Here is a 21661-nt window from a genome sequence, read left to right on the forward strand (position 1 = left end):
ACATGATCGTCGCAGCCCGCCTTTCTCTCTCCCCTCCGCAGAGCTGTAGTTTCCTTACCTGTAAAGTAGGGACAGGACTCTCTACCACATTTACCACATGAACAAAGCGAACAGGAAAGAGAAGATTCCATTATAACGTTTATTACTAATCATCATTCTCGTTGCTGGTACTCTTCTTGCCGGTTCGTAGTGGGGGGAAGCGCGCATCCCCGGCGGTCTGGACTGGCAGCTGCTACGAGCGCCCGCCCCCGCCCCGCCCCTCCTTGCTGGCCCTGGGGCGGCGCCGCCTGCCTGCGGACCTGTCCCCTCTACCGCCGGCCGCCAGCGGCAGGAGCCGCACAGCCTCTGCTAGACCTGCGGTGCGCAGCGACATGGCGGACGGCCACCGCCTCCTGCTGGAGAACGCGCGGCAAGTGGTGCTGGTGTGCGCCCGCGGCGAGCGCTTCCTGGCGCGGGACGCGCTGCGCAGCCTGGCGGTGCTGGAGGGCGCCAGCCTGGTGGTGGGCACGTAAGTGGCCGCGCGCTCTGGAGCTGCGGGCGACCCGGGTCGTGTGCTGTGGGGCACTGGTCAGCCAAGGCCCAGCTTGGTGCTCTTTCTGTAACTTGTGCGCTGTGGAGGGGAACGCGGTAACAGCCTTTTCGCACCCAGGGAGTCATTGGCACGCCTGCCTTTTAGGCGCCTGTTGCTAATGTATTTGGCCGCCTCCGGTTGTCATTCAGTTGAAGAAACCTCTCTCAAGCTGCACATCCCACTGGGGAGCGTCAAGATCCCGCTTCTGCTGATAAAATATAATTGCAGCAATCTGAAGGCGTAGGGGTTCTCTCCAATGCTTCTTGAAGTGCGGACGGGGGACCACCTGACTCAGACGGCCTGAGATTTTTTTTTTTAAAGACAGACTTCTGATGCCGCCCCCCCATCCCCAGATCTTTTTTCTTTTTTCAAGTTTTCTTGAGATATAATTGGCATACAGCACTGTATAGATTTAAGGTGAACAGCACGATTTGACTTACATACATCTTGAAATGATTACCAGTAAGTATAGTGAACATCCATCCTCTCATATAGATACAAATTCAAAGAAGTAGAAAAAAATTTTTTCCTTGTGACCAGAACTCCTAGGGCTTATTCTCTGAACAACTTTCATAAGTAACATACAGCAGTGTTCATTATATTTATCATGCTGTACATTACATCCCTAGTACTTATTTATCTTATAATTGGAAGTTTGTACATTTTGACTACCTTCATCCAATCCCCTCCACCCAGTCCCCACCTATCCCCAGGTCTTTTGAATCAGGATCTCTATGGGTGGAGTTCTGAGATCTGAATTTTTACAAAGCACATCTCCCACCCACTTCGTCTGCACCCCAAAGCTTGAGAACCACAGAAAATGTTCAGATGGCGATGGTTTGGGGTGATAGATAATTAAGATTCAGCCACCAGAAAGAGAGGACATTTTCAGTTATTTTCATTTACACTTCTGAGAATAAAAGAACAGCCAAAGTTTGGAAGGGTGGACTTGGAGTGGTAATGGGGGTTGGGTGCCCATCTGGATTGGAGAGCCCATGGCACTGCGATTACACAAGTCTCATCCCTTATCTGAATCTGCTTAGGGTTGTGTAAGAGCCCAGCTTTTAGGGACTCTGTGTGTGTTTGTTTTTAATTAACAAAGAAATAAAAACATTCCCAGTGTTACCGTCAAAAACTTGTTAAAATGAGTTAACAGAATTGCATGGATGTAGGAACCTAGAGCTAGTTGATGGCCGTACTCCACGGAGGATCCAGACCCGACCCCTACTGTCTTGCTCAGCTGAGCACTGCCCTCTTGCTCACAGGCACTCCAGCATCCAGGATTGCTGTGCCATCTCTCATTATGGTGTCTACATTCCAGCCAGTAGGAAGTAGGCAGAGAAAACGATCCTATTGGCTAGAACTTAGTCACGTGGCCACACCTGGCTGATGGGAGATGCGGAAAGGTGGTCTTTATTCTGGGTGGTCATGCCTCCAGCTAAAATTTAGGAATCTAGCACTGTGGGAAAAGGGAACATTGATCTTGGGGAACAATTAGCAATCTCTGCTACACCTGATTTGACTTTTTGCCTTGCATGTGGCTAGAGTCAATTTCCAAAGACACACACTCGAGAAGGAAATACAATAAATATTGACTGACACCAAAAGGCATCAATAATGTGATCATTGGTCAAAATTTTCACAATATTTTCCCCAAAGTTAGTCATAATTTCTTGATTTTTTTTTCAGAGATGGGTTCATAAAAGCCATCGGTCCTGCTGATGCTATCCAAAAACAGTTTTCAGAAGAAACATTTCAAGAAAGAATTGACTGTTCCGGGAAATGCATCTTGCCAGGTATTAACCTCTTTTTCAGTAAAGCCCTGAAAGCAGTTTTAGTAGTGTAAAAAGGAAGAGTAGTAGCTTGTTTTAAACAAGGTTTCACAATGATATGAAAATATAATAGCTACCATTTATTGAATTTCTACTAGTAAATGTCTAGCTGCTTTACAAACGCACTTTCATGTTGAATGAAACCGAACTGCCCTGGAAGGTAAGTATCATTATCTACACATTGCAGATTAGAACACTGATGTTTAGGGGTGAAATATCTTACCCAAGATCTCTAAACAGGTGAAGGGCAAGCTGGGAGTCACACCCATTCATTCACTCCACTTCTTCCCACTCATATGTTGAAGAGAACCAGCTGTGCTGGGCTTGGGTTCAAAAGCTGTTGGAAGAATTTCATTAATCCATGGCATAGGGGAGGCAAAGACAGCAAATTGCTCTCTGTAATTCCGGAATATACTCTAAATTTGTATAGAGTATGAAACAAAGGACCCATCTCCAGGCGAAAAAAACATAAACCAAGAAACCCTAGAGATTTCATTGAAGTTCATTTGTATCTTCAGTGATTGATAACAGACTCAGTTTATTGACCATTATCTCCTACAGTTTCTATGTTTTATGGCTTTATGTAATCCTCTGAAACAAATTTCACAAATTTTGAGTTCTGCGCAAACACAGAGGCTAGGATTTATACTTGTGTGCTGTGCGCATCTGACAGAGCTTCTACTATCTGGCCCTTGGGGGTCAGGAGAGAAAGTCAGGGTGAAACCTCATGAGAAAGAGCAGAATATGGTAGAGAATATATGGTAGGGACTTTTGATTTTACTCCGATCGGAACCACTAATGAGCCATTTAATCTATAAGGCACTTTGAATGTTCTGGAAGGATGGACTTTACCAAATTGTACTGGGATAAACAAAAGTTTCAAGTGACCATTTTATAGTTTCTCTTTAATTAAAATATTTTTCTTTCTTAAAGAAAGATTCATCTTTCTGATTTTATACTTTTCCTGCTCAAAGTTGAGGGTAGGGACAGTATTATTCTTTTTCACACCCAGATTCTTCCTTGGTTTTGCTCAGCTAATAGATTTGACATCCTGTTTTAAAAGGTTGCTTGGTGAGCATGGATTTATTGGGCAAAAGGAGCTGTATTTCTTTAGGGGATATTTTCATCATGTTGAGTCACCCTCCTCCATTAGAGCCTTCTAGACCAACCATGCAGGGAGTCTTCTTGGAACCACTCAGACAAATTCTCCCTTCTCCACCCTCCTCCAAGATGGCTGACCACCATCGTGCTTTCCTAAGAACTGTATAGTAGAGTCTGCCTGCTGTCTAAGTGCTTTCTGTTTCTTAACTTTAAACGTGATTTGATTTATTGATTACAGGTTTAGTGGATGCACACACACATCCAGTATGGGCTGGTGAAAGAGTTCATGAGTTTGCGATGAAGGTAACTGCAATAAACGATAGCAAATCAAAATAAAGCACAAATATAGACATGGTTTTCTAGAGTTTGTAGGCTGTTAGGCTTTACAACAAATGTTTACATGTCTTTTTAACGGATATTTTTACTGGCTTGGACTATGGAAATCAATTACAACAAAATTAACCAATTTATAACTTGGTACCAAATCTTTATACTGTGCCCAGGGCTGTCAGTCATTTCAAGTATAATAGTTTTCAAGCTGTTTTAGCTGCCGAATCCTCCTTTTAAAATAAAGCTGACCTGCTTTGCTCACTAATTTCTCCTCTCTTTTCTTTTCCTCATTCCATCCCTCTGTAGCCTTTGAAGGGACTCCAGGAAACAGTTTGAAAATCACCATTCATTGGGGTCAAACTTGGAAAAACATATTATTAATCACAAAAATAAAATGTCTTATATTGTTCCCACTTTTTTTCCAGAAAAATGAAACTTATTAAGAAACATAAATTGTAGTCTTTGTCAGTCATTAATTAGCTGCAGTCAACCCTCAAATCCCTGGTTTGAGCCATTTTCACATTGTTTATTTCCTTGTTTTTAGTAGACTTTATTTTTTAGAGTAGTTTTAGGTTCACAGAACAATTGAATGAAAGGTACAGAGATTTCCCATATACCACTGCTCCCTGCCCCCTGCCCAAAGCACAGCCTTTTCCATTTTCAACATCCCTGACCAGAGTGGTACATTTGTTACCATGGATGAACCTACATTGACACATCATCATCACCCAGAGTTGATAGCTTTCATGACTGTTGACTCTTGGTGTTGTGCATCCTTTAGGTTTGGGCAAATGTGTAATGACATGCCCCCACCATTGTAGTATCATACAGAGTAATTTTACTGCCCAAAAAATCTTCTCTGCTCTGCCTATTCATCCCTGTCTCGCCCCAGTCCCTGGCAACCACTGATCTTTCTACTGTCTCCATAGTTTTGCCTTTTCCAGAATGTCATAGACTTGGAATCCTACAGTACGTAGCCTTTTCAGGTTGTTCCCTCCGTGTCTTTTCTTCACACTGTTTTTTAAAAACCTGGGCAGCCTAACAACTAAATTGGATTATTTCAGAAAAAGAAAAAATTTCTTCAAAAATTGTCTACCTTTTTCAACAATCTAGAACTGTTTTTAAGACTTTCTTAAATCATTGAATTTCAGAGCCAAAAATCAACCTTAGAGATTTACGGTCCAATTCTCTCATTCGATGATGCAGAAAGTGATGCAAAAAGGGCCAAACCCATCAGGTGTTGTTTTTTTTTTAACACGAAATGAACAAAGATCATTTATTATAAAACCATTGAAACTTTCCTTAAAAGCTCAAGTTTGCAATAACTTGAATGTGACAGAATTAAGAACAGAAGGGAAGGGTGTGACTAAGGGAGCCCCGCAGGCGGGCACACTTTGTTTGCCCCACACTCCCTGCTGCCCAGAGTAACAGGGGTCCAGTGGGATCCCAGAAAGAGCCTCTTTATTTGCTTGAGTGACAGAGGTCAGGCCCGAAACTCTAGGTGGCCAGATACTGAGGGGTGGAAATGCTCTGGGTCTCTTAGTGGGGACTTGAATAACCACAGTGAGGTCCCTAATCGCCTAAGCTTTGCTTTCTCATAGGTACCGAGACTAGCTGGTACACACCGAGACTGACTGGCTTGTTAAAATACCGAAATACTTTTGTACCTGTTGGTAAACTGTCGCTAGCCTGAGGCCCCAAGTCCTCCCCACATCTCCCATTTCTGCCATCCCAGTCCCTTCCTGAAACACCTCTGACCCCTGCAACTCCCCACCACCCTGGCAGAGTAGGGACTTCCAGAAGGATGGTGCCCCACCATCCTTCCTGATCGGTTGGTGTCTGTGCCATATCGATTGTCAGCCATGTCGAATATCATCTCTGTACGTAGGTTCTGTAGAGCTGCCTGCAACCTCCCTGCATTTTGCAGACCTAAGGGTGAACCGTGTGTTCAGTTGGCAGGAGCCACATACATGGATATCCACCAGGCTGGAGGAGGGATCAACTTCACGGTGGAGCGCACGCGCCAGGCCTCGGAGGAGGAGCTGTTCAGTTCCTTCCAGCAGCGGCTTGGGTGCATGATGAGGGCGGGGACAACGCTGGTGGAGTGCAAGAGCGGATACGGCCTCAGCCTGGAGACGGAGCTCAAGATGCTACGCGTGATTGAGCGCGCCCGGCGGGAGCTGGACATCAGCATCTCAGCCACTTACTGCGGGGCTCACTCGGTGCCAAAGTAACCTCAGCCGAAGGGACCGGGGTTTAACTCAGGGTACTGAGAACGCAGAAAGGCTCCTGTGGTGCCTAAGTGGGGCTGTGTTCTCCAGGGAGTGAAGGTGCATCAGCACATTAGCTCTTGCAGAGGGACCAGTAGAGCCTTTGGAAAGGTGTTCTGATTCCAACCTTCAGGCATCTCACACACATGGGTTTAGGAAGGCGGGCCCCACCAGACCCCATTCGTTTGCAAGTCCCTTAATAGTGAAGGAAGAGGAGATGTTCAAAACTCTTGGTTAACAAAAAGAAATTCCCCTGATAGGTCCTTTAAAATGACAGATATTTATGTAAATAGTTTCCCATGACAGTGAGCCCAAAGGCACTTCAGGAATTGAGTAACACCCCGTGGGAGGTAGATCAAATCTTGACGTCAAGATGACGTAGGGAGGTTTTTATTTTTGTTCATCTGTTTGCTTGTTTAGCAGCAAACATTTTTGTTTTAATGCTGTAAATGTTTTTTTCAACTTTCCTCTTTACCTAGAAAGTTCCTCCTGTATGGATTTGCTGTAGAGAATTCTCTCCCCTTCTGTGTCTGCATCTCATCCATCCCGGAATTACTAGATCAGAAGGCCTGCAGTCCCAGAACCAAACGATCCAAAAGAAATCGAGGACTTGAAAATTCGCAGGTGTCTCCAAAGTCTTAGTGCAGTTTTAAGTTGTGATAACTAACTTAGATAATAAATGCTGCAGGCTTACAAAAATGGTTTAATCACATAAATAGCCCATTTAATTAAGTCATATTAATAAGTTAATTAAACCTTTTAAGGTTAATCATTAAAAAATGTGTACATTTATTTAGTTCTGTGAACTTTGACAAAGAAAATTTTAATGTTAATATTTCATTTACCATCTTTAATCAAAGGAACTAAAAAAATTAGCATTGAAATTATTATGAAAAATTTACAGAACTAAGTAGAAAAGAAATATAAATACTTAATATTTCCAATGATGTTTGTTGTATGTTTTTAGCATTTATACTTCTGAAATTATTATGGCTTGAAACTGCACTAAGACTTTTGGGTTATCCTGTCTATTATAGTCTGTTTTTTTTTTTAGTAGGAAAGACAATGTGACATGGCAGAAAAGTCTCAGGCTTTGGAGGGACACCAGACCTGGGTTTGAGTCTAGCTTAGCTACTTCCAGCTGGGTGATTTTGAGTTAAGTTTTGATCACTTAACTTTTCTGAACATGAATTGCTTATCTTTAAACCAGCTAAATAACACGCTTATCCTATATGGTTGTCTCGAGAATTAGAAACAGCATATATAAGTACGTGTCTCCTCAGAGCCCACCTCTATCTACCCACCCAGATGGTTTTTGCTGAGAGCCTTCTGTGTGCCAAACACAAGGCTAAAGTTTTACAGGAAATTTCTCCATCTGCCAGTGAGCCTCTGAGGTCTGGTCCTGATCCCCGAAGATAAAGCCTGAGGCCCAGAGGAGGCCAAATGACGTCTACATCATGTGTCCAAAGTTATACGGCTAGCAAGTGGCGCAGCTCTGTGTCTGACTTCAAAAGCCCAGACCTTTCTCATATATAACTACCCCAGAATCTTAGAAAGAATTTCAGGGCCTCCTACTATCTTCTTCCCCTATGTCTGATGAGGCAGAAAGCCTTAGGCAGATGCTCCTAGAAACAGCTTGGCCCAGATAAGGGGCTCACGGTTGGGTTGTCAAGGAAGCATCCAGGATGTCCTCTACGTGTCCTTGACAAGAAGATTCAGTTTTTCAGCCAGGCATTCCCAAAGGCAACCCAGATGTGCCAGAATGGATGAACCATCTGAGTCTCTGCCTGTAGGGTCAGTGTATACAGAAGTCTTATCAATACCTCTGCTATGTAGGCTCATCCCGATAGCTAAGAGTCCTGAGTTATAGCTTTGATCTTCTCTTTACCTTTCTGAGGCTTGGGGTCATTTACCTACAATTTCTCAGATTCTCCAAGTGCCAAAAAAACCCTTTCTCCAATTTAAAAAAAAAAAAAAAACACTTGCCCACGGTAATCTCACTTTCTTCTTCCCTCAGAGGAAAAACTGCTACTGAAGCCGCTGATGACATCATCAATAACCACCTCCCAAAGCTGAAGGAACTTGGCAGAAATGGGGAAATACATGTTGACAATATAGATGTGTTCTGTGAGAAGGGCGTCTTTGATCTCGATTCCACCAGAAGGATTCTTCAAAGTGGGAAAGATATAGGGTTACAGATTAACTTCCATGGGGATGAACTCCACCCAATGAAGGCTGCTGAGGTATGGGTGACCTTTTGCTTTTCCTTTGTCGACACCCGTGCTGTGGAAAACTTAATGAGTTTGTTCAAAGGAAGGAGCAACCATCTGAAAAGATAGAGAGTGGGGAAACTTGTTTGAAATATGTGCAGGTTGGTGTGGTTGAGCCTTGGAATCCCAGACTTTTTTGCTGATCATTTACTTTTATTATTTCCTCCTGGTGATACTAGTAGAAAAAAGAAGTACCTCTGTGATCTCATTCACTAAATTCACAACCTATTTTGATTGGCACGCAAAGCCACCCTAGCTCAGTCTGTTAATTTCACAGGTAGCTTCTAGGGTCTTTCTGTGGCAGCATCCAGAGGGCTTTTAGTGGAGCATACCATTAATAGCCACAGGAGGATTTTCACATCTATGTGTCTTTTCCAGATTAATTTATTCATGCTTTCTACAAATAGTTGAGTATCTGCTGTGTGCTGGGCATTGTTCTAGGCACTGAGAATTCAGCAGCAAGACGCACCAGATCCCTGCAGTTGGGGGTCTAGCTCTTTCCTCTAAGCCCTGGAGCTACCTAAACAACTGCCCTTGGGGCATAAATACAGATGTAGATAGTCTACATGTGTCTCGACCACCACGCGTTCAATATGATCTCTTAATATCACGTCCAAATCTTGTCCCGTGTTTCCTGCCCCAGTGAATGACGTCATTATCCATCTGTTGCCTAAGTCGAGACCCTGGATATCATTTTGACTCCTCCCTCCCCCTCACCTACTGCATTTCAGCCAACCAGCAAGTCCTCCCAATTCTCCTCCTAAATATCTCTGGATCCACTTCACCACACTGCCGACTTCAGATCACCGAGCTTGTGCTCGTGAGGTAGTTGGCAAGAAATCTTAATAATAGAGTGCTGTTTATTTTTGCAGGAAAAACCATTTGCTGGCACGTTATCGATTTGTTGTTGCTGTTGGTGAAACTTCTGTCTCTCTGCCCATTCTGTTTAGCTCGGGGTGGAACTGGGAGCCCAGGCAATCAGTCACCTGGAAGAAGTGAGTGATGAAGGCATTGCTGCCATGGCAGCGGCCAGGTGCTCTGCTGTCCTCCTGCCCACCACGGCCTACATGCTGAGGTGAGGTTGTTTCTCCCCCCAACATGAGAGCTGCAAGTATAAGCTGTGGACACACAGACTTCCAAGATGCCCAAATATTCATCACCCTTACAAATCCCTTAAAAATGCAGATCAGGGGCTTCCCTGGTGGCGCAGCGGTTGAGAGTCCGCCTGCCGATGCAGGGGACGCGGGTTCGTGCCCCGGTCCGGGAAGATCCCACATGCCGCGGAGCGGCTGGGCCCGTGAGCCATGGCCGCTGAGCCTGCGCGTCCGGAGCCTGTGCTCCGCAACGGGAGAGGCCACGACAGTGAGAGACCCGTGTACCGCAAAAAAAAAAAAAAAAAATGCAGATCAGGAAAACTTAGCTCATGGAAGATGCTAATACTGGTATGATATTTGTAATGAATTACCCCGAGGAGGGAGCTTAGACCCAAATTGTGTTTGAGTGGTGGGATTCCTGGCGAGAGTGGCGTTTTCTTTTTCTTTCTTCCTCATTTTTGGAATTCTCCAATTAAAAATCAATATGCATTACTTTTATAATTAGAAAATAATGATATAGGCTTTATACTTTAAAGGCTTTATACTTTATGCATAAGATATTAGGGATATTTCACAGTATTCTGAATCTGAATGAGCTGCTTTCTAAGAGGATACGAGTGGGGACCATAATCCTCATAAATCCTGGGAGTGGGAGGAAAGAGGAGACGTCTAAGTATATTTTGTGGCATCTGCCCGGGGATTTGGCTGTGTGCCCTCAATGGATTGAGTCCGTGTAGTCCATCTTTTATCACGGCCATTGCTCCAGTTCAAATATGAGACCTGAGGTCTCCTGACTCATTGAACCACTTCCATGACAGCCACCGAAGTTGTGGTCAGAAGGTCCAGCGTTCAAGAGGCAGTTGATTTCCTCTTAGGACTGGGTGCTTTCTCTGCGGTTGTGATACATGGTTTTTTTGTGGGGAGGGGCGTGATTCCGCAGTTATGGCCTTAGGACAGTGGTTCTCAAAGTTGGAGTGATTTTGCTCCTCAGGGGATATTTGACAGTATCTGGAGACATTTTTGGTTGTCACAACTAGGGGGTGTCACTGGCGTCTAGTGGGTAGAGGCCAGAGATGTTGCTAAACATCCTACAGTGCACGGAAAAACCTTCTACAACAAAGAATCATCTAGTCCAAGACATTAATTGTGCTGCGATTGAGAAACTCTGCTTGAGGGATTGGAAAAACAGGTTCAAGTAACTTTTATAAGGGAGAAGAAAGGAATATTGCAGTGCTTTTTTCAAATTTATTATGATTTTATACACCTATATATATATATAAAATATTATACATTTCTCTTATTACTATTCTCTTAAAGAGTAGACATAATGTAGGTTACCGTCAGGAAATATCCATCAATAACTATTCTCAGTATGATCAGCTGCTTTTCTTGCAAATCTCAATAGTCATCAGAGTCATCAATCAAGACTTAATCTGGTTAACTTTCCACCACCCAAGGAATAAGTTTTTACAAAAGAAAAGGATTCCTTTAACTCACCTTGAATCTCTTAAGACAGAGCAAAAATCTGAGACCTGCGGTGCTGGAGGGCAGTTCAGCATTAAAAGTCTGCACTTTGTCCCTATGCCAGTGGCTGCTGCCACGTGCCATCACAAGATGGGTTTAACATCCTGTTTGGATGACAGGGGCAACCAAAGAGAAAGCCACGCTCTTCTCTGGCTTCTCTGTTTCTGTATTTCTCTGATCTCTCCATCAGGAGGAACCTGCAGGTTTCCCCGCTGCGCCCTGAACTCTCTTGACTCTCATTTCCAGAATAACCATTGCCTTATGCCACTCAAGGGCTTCTTTTAATCATTATTTTATGCATCTTTGTGTATAATATTTAAATTTATTCAGGACACATTCACCTTAGTTTATCTGGAGCCCCCTTTATAATTTTACTGCCTTGTACATACATATATTTTTCCTCCTTAAGTAGTTCGGGAAAGGGAGGGGAGGCCGTCAGAGTGACCGGCAGGGAAATTTTAACGTCTACCTTTTCCTCACTCTGTACCTCTGCTTCACCCACCTCTCTCACGCATTGTCCTAGCAGAGAAACACTATTTTAAGTGGTCCTGGAAACTGCCTGTCGTAGACTGGGAATGCTTCAAGGGCAAGTGTCACCTCTGTACCCCCAATCCTTGATTAATTTCTGTATTCAACACGCGTGTTGGGGGCCCACTACTTGTCAGGCACTGTTCTAGGCACTGTGGATCCAGCCACAAGTAAAACAGAGTCTTGTCCTCAAGGAGCTTACATTCTAATGGGGAGAGACAGACAATGTGCAAACCGACCAACGAACATAGAAAATGTCAGGTGATGCTTGGTGCTGTGAAAACAATCCAGGTGAGGCGAGAGGATAGAGAGTGTTTGAGGGGAGGGTGCTGTGTTTTTAGGGTGGTCAGGGAAGGCTTTTGGAGGAGGGGACATTTGGGCAGAGACCTCCAGGAAGTGAGGGAGCAAGCCATATCTGGGGGAAGGAGCCGGGATAACTAGAAGAGTGTTCTCAGTGGATGGATGGTGAGTGCAGCGGTAGAAATGCACTGAGAGTATTTGAGGAACAGCAAGAGTGAGGCCAGAGAGGCACAAGCCAGGCCGAGAGAGATAGGAGACGAGGCCAGAAAGAGGGGCAGTTCTTAAAGGGCTGAGTTCATGGTGCAGACAGCAAGCCCACGGGAAGCCAGTGAGAGTGGTTCAAAGCACGGCGACACGATCTAACTTATTTTTCTAAAACATCCCTCTGGCTGCTAGGAAGAGAATATATTTTAAGGGGCTTGAGGGTAGAAGCAGGAAAGCCAGTTCGGATGGTCTTAACAAATATCCTAGCAAGCAATGATGGTGACTTGGATCCAAGGTGGTAGCAGAGGGATATAAAAATGAGTTGGATTCTGGATATAGTTATAAGGGGGAGCCAACAAGATTTTCTGATGGGTGGGATGTGGACTGTGAGAAATGACTCAAGGATGACTCTGAGGCTTTAGTACCTGGCACAGAGTTTTCACTAATGGGATGGTTTTAGAATGACTCTGGCTGAATTAATGACCAGGCAAGTTTTATTGATCTCCATGTGTTAGATACCATATGCTTTTCATTGAAGCTGCCAAGAAGTCCCTGTATTTTGGGGAGAAAATAAAACTGAGGTGCAATGAAAACACAATAATAAAAAATTAAAGAATTCCTTTAACAAAACATAATCAATCAGCTATTAATACCAGGCACTGTACTGGTACTAGAGACACAATGGTGAATAAGACACACATGGTCCTTCACGGAATTTGCAGTCTAAGCATATGAAACATGATAAATGAATAGACAGTAATACCTATAGAGGTAATGAAAAGGATAATCACTTCTGGCTGAGTGACCAGGGAAAGTGAGCATGGGTGGGTGAGATGTGAGCTGGGCCTGGGAATATGAATGCATTTCAGGGAGGGGTGGATATTCTAGGCAAGGAGAACGGCAGACTCAGAAATGTACAAATAGAAAACCCCAGTGGTTCGAGTGCAGTATCGGGTAGGGCAGGGATGAGAAAGGAGGCCCTGAAAGAAGTGTGGGTTCAGTTTGTGGGGAGCCTCGAATGCCAAACTTAGGTGGACTTTGTATAAAACATAAAGAGAACCTACTCTGAGCACAGAATTATTATTAATAATTAATATAATTATTATTAATAATAAAGTTATTCCATTCTTTGCCATATTTAGTACACTCCTAGAATATAACAGTATCATTCATTCATTCAATCAAAAATATTAATTAGCCAGAGACAGGACTGGGTGCTGGGACAAATTATAAGAAAAAGAAATAATCCTTTCAGTGATCCTTAGCCCCTGCTGGACTTGCCAGCAGAGGGGCAGGTGTAATAGTCTTAATACTTTACAACCAACCGATCAATCAAATTGAACTTAAGGCTAGAGGAGGGTCTCAAAGGAGGGGTCAGGGTTACCCTCAGCAGCTTTATTTAAAGACAGCTCCTGGGCAGTACAGGTTCATAATGGCTGAGTACCAGTCCACTATCATTGTCATGAAGCAATAGCTATTGTTTCTAAAATGGAGGGGTGTGGAGTGCTGGGGAAGCCAGAGGAAATGAGGGCCAACAAGGTGACTGGGAAGGCTTTCCAGCGGAGGTCTCTCCTTGACCAAACTTCATTCAGGCTCCTCTGAGCCCCTCTCTCCACTAAGCCTCAATCTTGCCTATAAACCTACAGGTTCTTAGCACAAATGATTTTATTCACCCACCTTCCCCAACATTATAAGACTTGAACAAACACTGGCATAGTTTCTAACAGCTCCAGGATGCCTCCCTAGAATGAGCCCAGGCCCCCTTAGAATACCTGTGTGAGAAAGCCCAACCTGCCAGGAAAATTAACTGTTTGTTCCAGTAATACCTGGTGATAGGCAGATAGGCCTCTGAACTTCCTCTTAGAGCAGTTACTTTAAAAAGCTCGCAAGGGCTTCCCTGGTGGCGCAGTGGTTGAGAGTCCGCCTGCCGATACAGGGGACACGGTTCGTGCCCCAGTCCGCGAAGATGCCACATGCTGCGGAGCGGCTGGGCCCGTGAGCCATGGCCGCTGAGCCTGTGCGTCCGGAGCCTGTGCTCCGCGACGGGAGAGGCCACAACAGTGAGAGGCCCGCGTACCGCAAAAACAAAAAAAAACAAACAAAAAAAAGCTTGTAAGGAGGTCAGGGAGATACCCAATCCAGGAAGAAGCACAAATATGTTACATATTAGTTTCTTGGGCCTTCAGAAATTTAAAGGACCTATAATAATGTTTGAGACCCCCTCTCCCTCCCCAAAAAAAGGAGAGGGAGAGATATGAACAAAAAATTGTAAAATATTAATTTAAAAAGCATTATTTAAACCTCATTGTTTATATTTGGGAGTCAAAAAAAATTTATTACATTTGAAAACAATTTTAAGTTTTCTTCCTTTGCAAGGAACTGCGAATATATATAAAGATTGTCATGATAATCCCAAATTTAAAAAGCTAGCCACAGCCAAGTGATTTCAAAAGCAGGCTGATAAAAATCAGGAGTCCTGGGCTTCTGCTGGATGCCACCACTAATCACTGAAGCTTGAGTTTCTGTTTCTTCTTCCAGAACACGAAGGGGTTGGATATCTTTAAGTCTGCTTCAACTCTGAACATCTGTTCTTCAAAAGTTCCACTTCTAGAGACTGACATCATTTTTTTTTCCCTCTCCTTAGACTGAAGCAACCTCGAGCCAGGAAAATGTTAGATGAAGGGGTAATAGTGGCTCTGGGCAGCGATTTCAACCCTAATGCGTATTGTTTTTCAATGGTAATTATTTTTAATGTGCCTTTCATAGTCTATGAAACTTCTACGAAGCACATAAATAATTTAAAAATATTTCACTAACTGTTAAAATGTTTCAAAGATCTGAAAAGATTTTCCTGTGAAACAAGAAAAGAGTGTGGACAGCAGTGTAATTGGGTATTTCTGTGCCACTTGAATGCCTCCAGGCTGAGAGAGAAGAGAGAGGTTCTATCGATACTATGCTTTGATGCAGCCTCTGGGCCTTGTGGTTTTATAGTAACCTATTTCCCCTCTCAGAATTGCATAAGCTCAAGGAAGTTTAGTAAGTTTTAGTAAGTAAATGTGGAGGTGAGCTTCATTGTACACAGTAAGTGGCCTTGAAAAGTAATAAATAAATATTAAATACATATAGGGGGTGGGTGGGTAAGTAATCTCTATAATAAACGAATCTTTCCCAAAGCATAAGGATCTTTACGTGTAACTGTCACTTTTCTCATACTGATTTAGCCAGCTCCACTTATACGTTTAACTATCATTATTCGTTGTGCTGTGTTGAGAAATGTCCTAGGGGGCAGCTGCCGTTTTGTTGCTTTCCTCCAATGCTTTTCTTTTCCCGTCTTAGCCGATGGTCATGCATCTGGCCTGTGTGAACATGAGAATGTCCATGCCCGAGGCCTTGGCCGCTGCCACCATCAATGCCGCTTATGCCCTGGGAAAATCTCACACTCATGGATCTTTGGAAGTAGGCAAACGGGGAGATCTCATTATCATCAATTCATCCAGGTGCGTGTTCTCCCAGCTGAGCCATTTTATTGTATGCCCACTGTAATATGGAGACTTGGTTTAAATCCCTTTTCCACTGATTATTAGTGTCAGGCTCTGTATAAGCTCAGCAGCTACCCAGTCTTCTCAGTGTCACCCCTTTCTAAGCAAAAAGTCTCCCTCCAGGTCCTAAACTGTAGGGTAGACCAACTTTTCTGGTCTCTTCATCCATCTTATATCTTTCATAGATCTCCAGGTTTCTGCTCTGTTTACCTGGACTTTGGACTTGTGCCCTCTGGGCTGTGTTTGTTTTTCTTCTTGGGTTCTGACCTTTTCTGCTTGTGTTGGGCCACGCAGGTCCCAGCTCTGGCTTGTCATCCTGGTTCTGATTCATTACCTCTCTGACTTCTCATTCCTGCTGGATCCCAAAAGCCTTGCTTCAGTTTTCCTGCCTCTTATTTTGTATTACTCACTCACAGCCTGCTGCCTCCTGGGCCTCCAGCGTAACAAGTTGAGTTTTATTGTTCTAAATCTTAAAGTTGTGAATCCTATGGTGTCTGGACCCTAGCAAGCCTCTGCCAGGCCTTGGACCTCATGTTCAACAGAAGAGAGTGTCTCCATCATAATTCTACTCTCAAGGGTCATAAGCCATTGTCTCTATCAAGAGTGATGCTGGTGTTACCACTCATGCATCATTTACCTGAAGCAATTTTTTTTTTTTTTTTACTGTTCCAATAACACTTTATTTATGGACATTGAAATTTGAATTTTATATAATTTTTATGTCACAGAATATTATTGTCTTTGTTTTTCATTTTAAGTCCTAATTTAGAAAACCCCAAACAAGACTATCTTAGCTCAAGAACAATAAAAAGCAAGCAGCAGGCCAGATTTGGCCCACAGACCACAGTTTGCCAACTGCTAGCCCAGAACAGTGGTTCTCAAAGTGCAGTCCCAGCAGTAAGAGCATCCTCTGAGAATTTGTTGGAAATGCAACTTCTCAGGCCTCTTGGACAGTCTACCAAACCAGAAACTCCAGGAGTGGGCCTAGCATCTCTGTCTTAAAAAGTCTTCTAGGTGAAAAAGATACATGCTAAAGTTTGAGAAGCACTGATCTGGAGTCATTGTTCTAATGTGAATCAAATATTTTAAGATCAAATACTTAATATCATTAAAAAATATTGGATTTATCGTAGACTAATTATCATAGTATTCTACAATTTTTTAAAAAGCCCAAATATTAACTACTAAGTGTAAAAAAATTTTTAGAGAATGTATTTTGAAATTAGCATTTATTGACAGAGTGATAATTTTGACTTGTATCCGTTTATGTTTGATTTCTTTCTAGATGGGAGCATTTGATTTACCAGTTTGGAGGCCATCACGAATTAATTGATTATGTTATAGCTAAAGGAAAAGTCATCTATAAAAAATGATTGATCTGTAAGGAAAGAGCACACTGTTCTACTGTTTAAGTCAATACAGTTATATTAAAAGTTAAAATACCTTAGTAGTTTACCAGAATGATGTCACTTAAATCTATTTCTGTATTTTGTTTATCCACTTGAAAAACCCAGGGGATTCACTTATTTTAACATGTGCACCTGGACGTATAAGCGAGTAAACCATTTGTGATGATAATCTCAAAGGATTAAATTACTTCACAAAGATTTTCTATACATATTCTGCAGATTAATATGATGGAGTATCACAGAAATGCCTTTGTGGGGAAATGCAGATTGGCAAATAGGTAGACATGGCTTAAAATTCCAATTGTGCTTCTACTTTTCAGATTTCAATTCTTAAACTATATTTACTGAAAATTGCGGGGGGGAGTGGGAAATCCAAGTCAAATGCCACAAACTAAGCTAAAATGTAGCCATCTATAATAAGCAAATAGTTTTTCTTTTCCCCACACAGTGTGTCTTTCTAGATGCTCTTCGAATGCATTAGGGTCCTCTGAGGGAGGGTGTTCTTCTGTTTTCTTCTCAACCCTTGCAATAGAGCTTCACAGCAGAGCTCAGGACTTGTCATTTTGTACACAAGTGTAGGGACCTTCTTGTAATGGATGCATTTTGACCAAATCCAATAATGTAATTTTTTAAAAAGTTTTAAAGTTTTTGATTCTTCACATTACAAATGTATAAAAAAATCTATAGCTTTCAATAAATATTTGCTGTCACTATTATTGTTGTTGTTTACAGCCCTGGAAACCAGTCAGTGGTGTCTATTAGAACCTTTTAGGAAATGAACAAATTACAGAAGAAAGTGGATTACATAAAGAAAAAGTGGATGATTATATAAACGAGTGTTTCTAAAGCCATGTGTTTACTTGAAATGTTTTTAAACGCTTTGATCATTCTTACAATCACAACTGCATGATAAAACTTTGTCCTATTTATGAAGAAATGACTAGAGAAGTAAACATTAAGTACCCAAATGATTACCTATTTCAAGTTAATAGAGCCTGAACCAATGAGGCTTTACTGTATTCAACATAGATCAACTCAAGATACCCCTTGTCAGAAGGTTAAGGGTAACAGTGCACATCGCTATCACGGGCTAGTAGCGTGGGGTACCTGGAGCTCTGCCCCTCACATGCTTGGCGAAGAAGCCGTGAGGGGGTGTGGGAAGCACGAGTTGCTGTGGGAGACGCCTCCCCTATGACCGGTTTCCTAGTCGATGGTGGGAGTTTGGGATGCAGGAGATACATATAAAGGCCAAAACTAAAGATTAGGTCTGTCCTGGAACTCAAACCACGTAGAAGTATATCCTTATAACTATGGAATAAAAAGGTGAAGCACTTCCTATTTTCCTTCTAGGAGATATTCACTCTACGCAAGGAGTGTTCATGTCTTTTTTGAATGAAAGCAGAAGATACCCACCTGGAACTGCTTTAGTCCTCCCAGGCCAGTGTCCTGTAAGCTCTTGCAACTCATAGGAGCTGGCTGGAAATGCAGAACTTCAGTTCTACTCCAGACCTGCTGAAACGGAACCTGGTCTTGACAAGCCCCCAGGTATTTGTATGCCCGTTCAAGTCTGAGAAGGGCTGTGGTCTAGACCCTAGCCACATGGACTTTCACACTGTGCCTCAAAATCGCCATTTGTTTTTGCTGCTCCAGGCCTTGCAGCACTGTTCCCTCTGCCTGGAGTGCTTGCCCTCTCTTCTCTAAGTGGGAAGTCAGAGCTAGCCACTGCCCCCCACACCAAGCTCCCATCCCTCTATGATAGCCTCTATAACATTGCAGTCAAACTGTCTTTCCCTTTAGATTGTGTGTTAGTAGAGGGCAGGGGCCTGGTCATGTCCCCAGGATCTAGTGTAGTGACTGGTTCATAGTAGGCGATCAGTGAATGAATTAATGAATGGCTGCACAAGCATACAGACGGTCCTAGGGAAAACTGCTTATTAAAACACACTCAGCAGGCCAACCCAGGAATGCAGTGTTAAGGAAAATACTTGTTATGTATATTGGAAAAAGCATATGAATTCCAGAATATAATAGATGATGCTTACGGGGGAGTAAAGTGGAAAAGTGAAACCCAACGAGAAACAATTCCATGGCTGGGTGGAAAAGGGCATGGCCATCCTCAGCTTGAGAGATTGGAAAGATTTTGATGTGAGGGAAAGGCTCCGGAGATGGAGCATCATGGGGTGTTCAGAAGGGGGGGATGCCTGAGTCTTCCTAGAGTGGAGGGTTCAGTGGGGGCGGGGAAGGTCAGATCGACTCAGGTTGGGTCTTAGTTGCTGCACGCGGGCTTTCTCTAGTTGCGGCGAGTGGGGACTACTCTTTGTTGTGGTGCACGGGCTTCTCATTGCGGTGGCTTCTTTTGTTGCAGAGCACGGGCTGTAGGCACGCGGGCTTCAGTAGTTGTGGCTCGCGGGCTCCAGAGCACAGGCTCAGTAGTTGTGGCGCATGGGCTTAGTTGCTCTGCGGCATGTGGGATCTTCCCGGACCAAGGCTCGAACCCGTGTCCCCTGCACTGGCAGGCGAATTCTTAAGCACTGTGCCACCAGGGAAGTCCTGGAACTTCATTCTTAAAGTCAGGGGAAGCCACTGCAAGTTTCTGAACAGGTTAGGCCCAGTACAAGAGTGTTGTGGTAGAAAGATTAATCTGGTTTTAGTGAACAGAGTAGGCACTCAGGTATGTGCTGTGTGAGTGGACTCTGGCAAGACACCTTAACCAAGTCCTTTGGTGGAGACAGTAGGAGGTATCAGGTGCTAGAAATCTGGGTGGAAAGCTCTGGAAATGGCACAGTGAGATGTGAACGCACTGACTAGAATTGGTTTGAAAAATAAGGAAGTTCCTCTATGACATACCTCACAGCAAGACCCTTTTTGACCAGTCTCCTAGAGAAATGGAAACAAAAAGAAAGACAAACAAATGGGACCTAATGAAACTTAAAAGCTTTTGCACAGCAAAGGAAAACATAAACAAGATGAAAAGACAGCCCTCAAAATCCGAGAAAATATTTGCAAACGAAGCAAGTGACAAAGGATTAGTCTCCAGAATTTACAAGCAGCTCATGCAGCTCAATATCAAAAAAACAAACAACCCAATCCAAAAATGGGCAGAAGACCTAAACAGACATTTCTCCAAACAAGATATACAGACTGCCAACAAACACATGAAAGAATGCTCAACATCATTAATCATTAGAGAAATGCAAATCAGAACTGTAATGAGGTATCAACTCACAGCGGTCAGAATGGCCATCATCAAAAATTCTACAAACAATAAATGCTGGAGAGGGTGTGGAGAAAAGGGAACCCTCTTGCACTGTTGGTGGGAATGTAAATTGATACAGCCACTATGGAGAACAGTAGGGAGGTTCCTTAAGAAACTAAACATAAAACTACCATATGACCCAGCAATCCCACTACTGGGCTTATACCCTGAGAAAATCATCATTCAAAAAGAGTCATGTACCACAATGTTCATTGCAGCTCTATTTACAATAGCCAGGACATGGAAGCAACCTAAGTGTCCATCGACAGATGAATGGATAAAGAAGATGCGGCACATATATACAATGGAATATTACTCAGTCATAAAACGGAACGAAACTGAGTTATTTGTAGTGAGGTGGATGGACCTAGAGTCTGTCATACAGAGTGAAGTAAATATTCTCAGACAGAGAAGAACAAATACCGTATGCTAACGTGTATATATGGAATCTAAAATAAAAGATGGTTCTGAAGAACCTAGGGGCAGGACAGGAATAAAGATGCAGACGTAGAGAATGGACTTGAGGACATGGGGAGGGGGAAGGGTAAGATGGGACGAAGTGAGAGAGAGGCATGGACATATATACACTACCAAATGTAAACTAGATGGCTAGTGGGAAGCAGCCGCATAGCACAGGGAGATCAGCTCGGTGTTTTGGTGCTTTGTGACCACCTAGAGGGGTGGGATAGGGAGGGTGAGAGGGAGACGCAAGAGGGAGGGGATATGAGGATATATGTATATGTATAGCTGATTCACTTTGTTATACAGCAGAAACTAACACACCATTGTAAAGCAATTATACTCCAATAAAGATGTTAAAAAAAAAATAAGGAAGCTCATTAGCTCCCCCTCGGAATTTCACAGGAAGGACAGGCTTCAGGAGTGGTTTACCCAGCCGCTCAGTAATCCTGAAGACCCAGATCCCTTCCCTCCCTCTGTTCTGTCCTCCAGTGTTGGTGGCGCCCCAAGGCCAGGTTCCCCCAGGTGTGGCTGACTCGCAGCAGCCAGAGGGGCTTTGTGCTTTCTCACTGGGGTCATACAGAAGAGGGAGAAAGCCTGGCTGTCACGGCTCTCAGGAGAGAAAGCGTTTTCTCAAGCCTGCAGTAAAATTCTTCTGTCTCATTGGCCCAAATTGCAACCTCTGCTGTCTCTTGAACTAATCACCCAGTAAAGGGAATGGGACCCCCTTGAGACGAACCAGGCCTGTGCCCTGAGCTGAAACGAATTTCCTCCAACTCTTTTTGTGGTTTTGTTTTTTGGTATAATTTCAGTGTTTCCATTTAATAAGTTAATACCTTCAACCAAAGTAAACCCCCAGATGCAAAATGATCATGCTATTCATGAGATAATTAGAAGGTTTAATAAAAAAGCTAATCATCCAGGGACCAGATTCAGAAAGGAGACACAAGTTTAAAGTAGTAATGAAAAGTAGC

General features: G+C 43.3%; 2 protein-coding genes across 2 annotated transcripts in view; one reads left to right on the forward strand and one right to left on the reverse strand.

Annotated features, from left to right (window-relative positions):
- Positions 1–193, reverse strand: part of CCDC38 (coiled-coil domain containing 38) — a 41917-nt gene extending 41724 nt beyond the window's left edge. Inside the window, exon 1 of the mRNA XM_027107241.1 lies at positions 59–193. Coding sequence (XP_026963042.1) covers positions 59–131 — 73 coding nt within the window. The 5' untranslated portion in view covers positions 132–193. The remainder of the gene's footprint in view (positions 1–58) is intronic.
- AMDHD1 (amidohydrolase domain containing 1) lies at positions 167–17996 on the forward strand. Its single transcript, XM_027107240.1, has 9 exons — positions 167–508; positions 2261–2367; positions 3743–3807; positions 5787–6064; positions 8122–8347; positions 9325–9449; positions 14669–14762; positions 15361–15521; positions 16849–17996. The coding sequence occupies exons 1-9, from the start codon at positions 372–374 to the stop codon at positions 16934–16936; spliced, it is 1281 nt and encodes a 426-aa protein (XP_026963041.1). The 5' UTR covers positions 167–371; the 3' UTR covers positions 16937–17996.
- The last annotated feature ends 3665 nt before the right edge of the window (positions 17997–21661 follow it).

Source organism: Aethalodelphis obliquidens, unplaced genomic scaffold (genome assembly GCF_003676395.1).
Source record: "Aethalodelphis obliquidens isolate GAN/ISIS:26980383/991018 unplaced genomic scaffold, ASM367639v1 scaffold8, whole genome shotgun sequence".
NCBI classification, from domain to species: Eukaryota; Metazoa; Chordata; class Mammalia; order Artiodactyla; family Delphinidae; genus Aethalodelphis; species Aethalodelphis obliquidens.

What these genes read in the sequence shown, in the direction of transcription:
- AMDHD1 (XM_027107240.1), top strand. Translation starts at nt 372, where the DNA reads ATGGCGGACGGCCACCGCCTCCTGCTGGAGAACGCGCGGCAAGTGGTG. An exon ending in ACCACGGCCTACATGCTGAG is followed by an intron (nt 9,450 to 14,668) that starts GTGAGGTTGTTT and finishes CCCTCTCCTTAG; the next exon opens with ACTGAAGCAACCTCGAGCCA. An exon ending in ATGCGTATTGTTTTTCAATG is followed by an intron (nt 14,763 to 15,360) that starts GTAATTATTTTT and finishes TTCCCGTCTTAG; the next exon opens with CCGATGGTCATGCATCTGGC.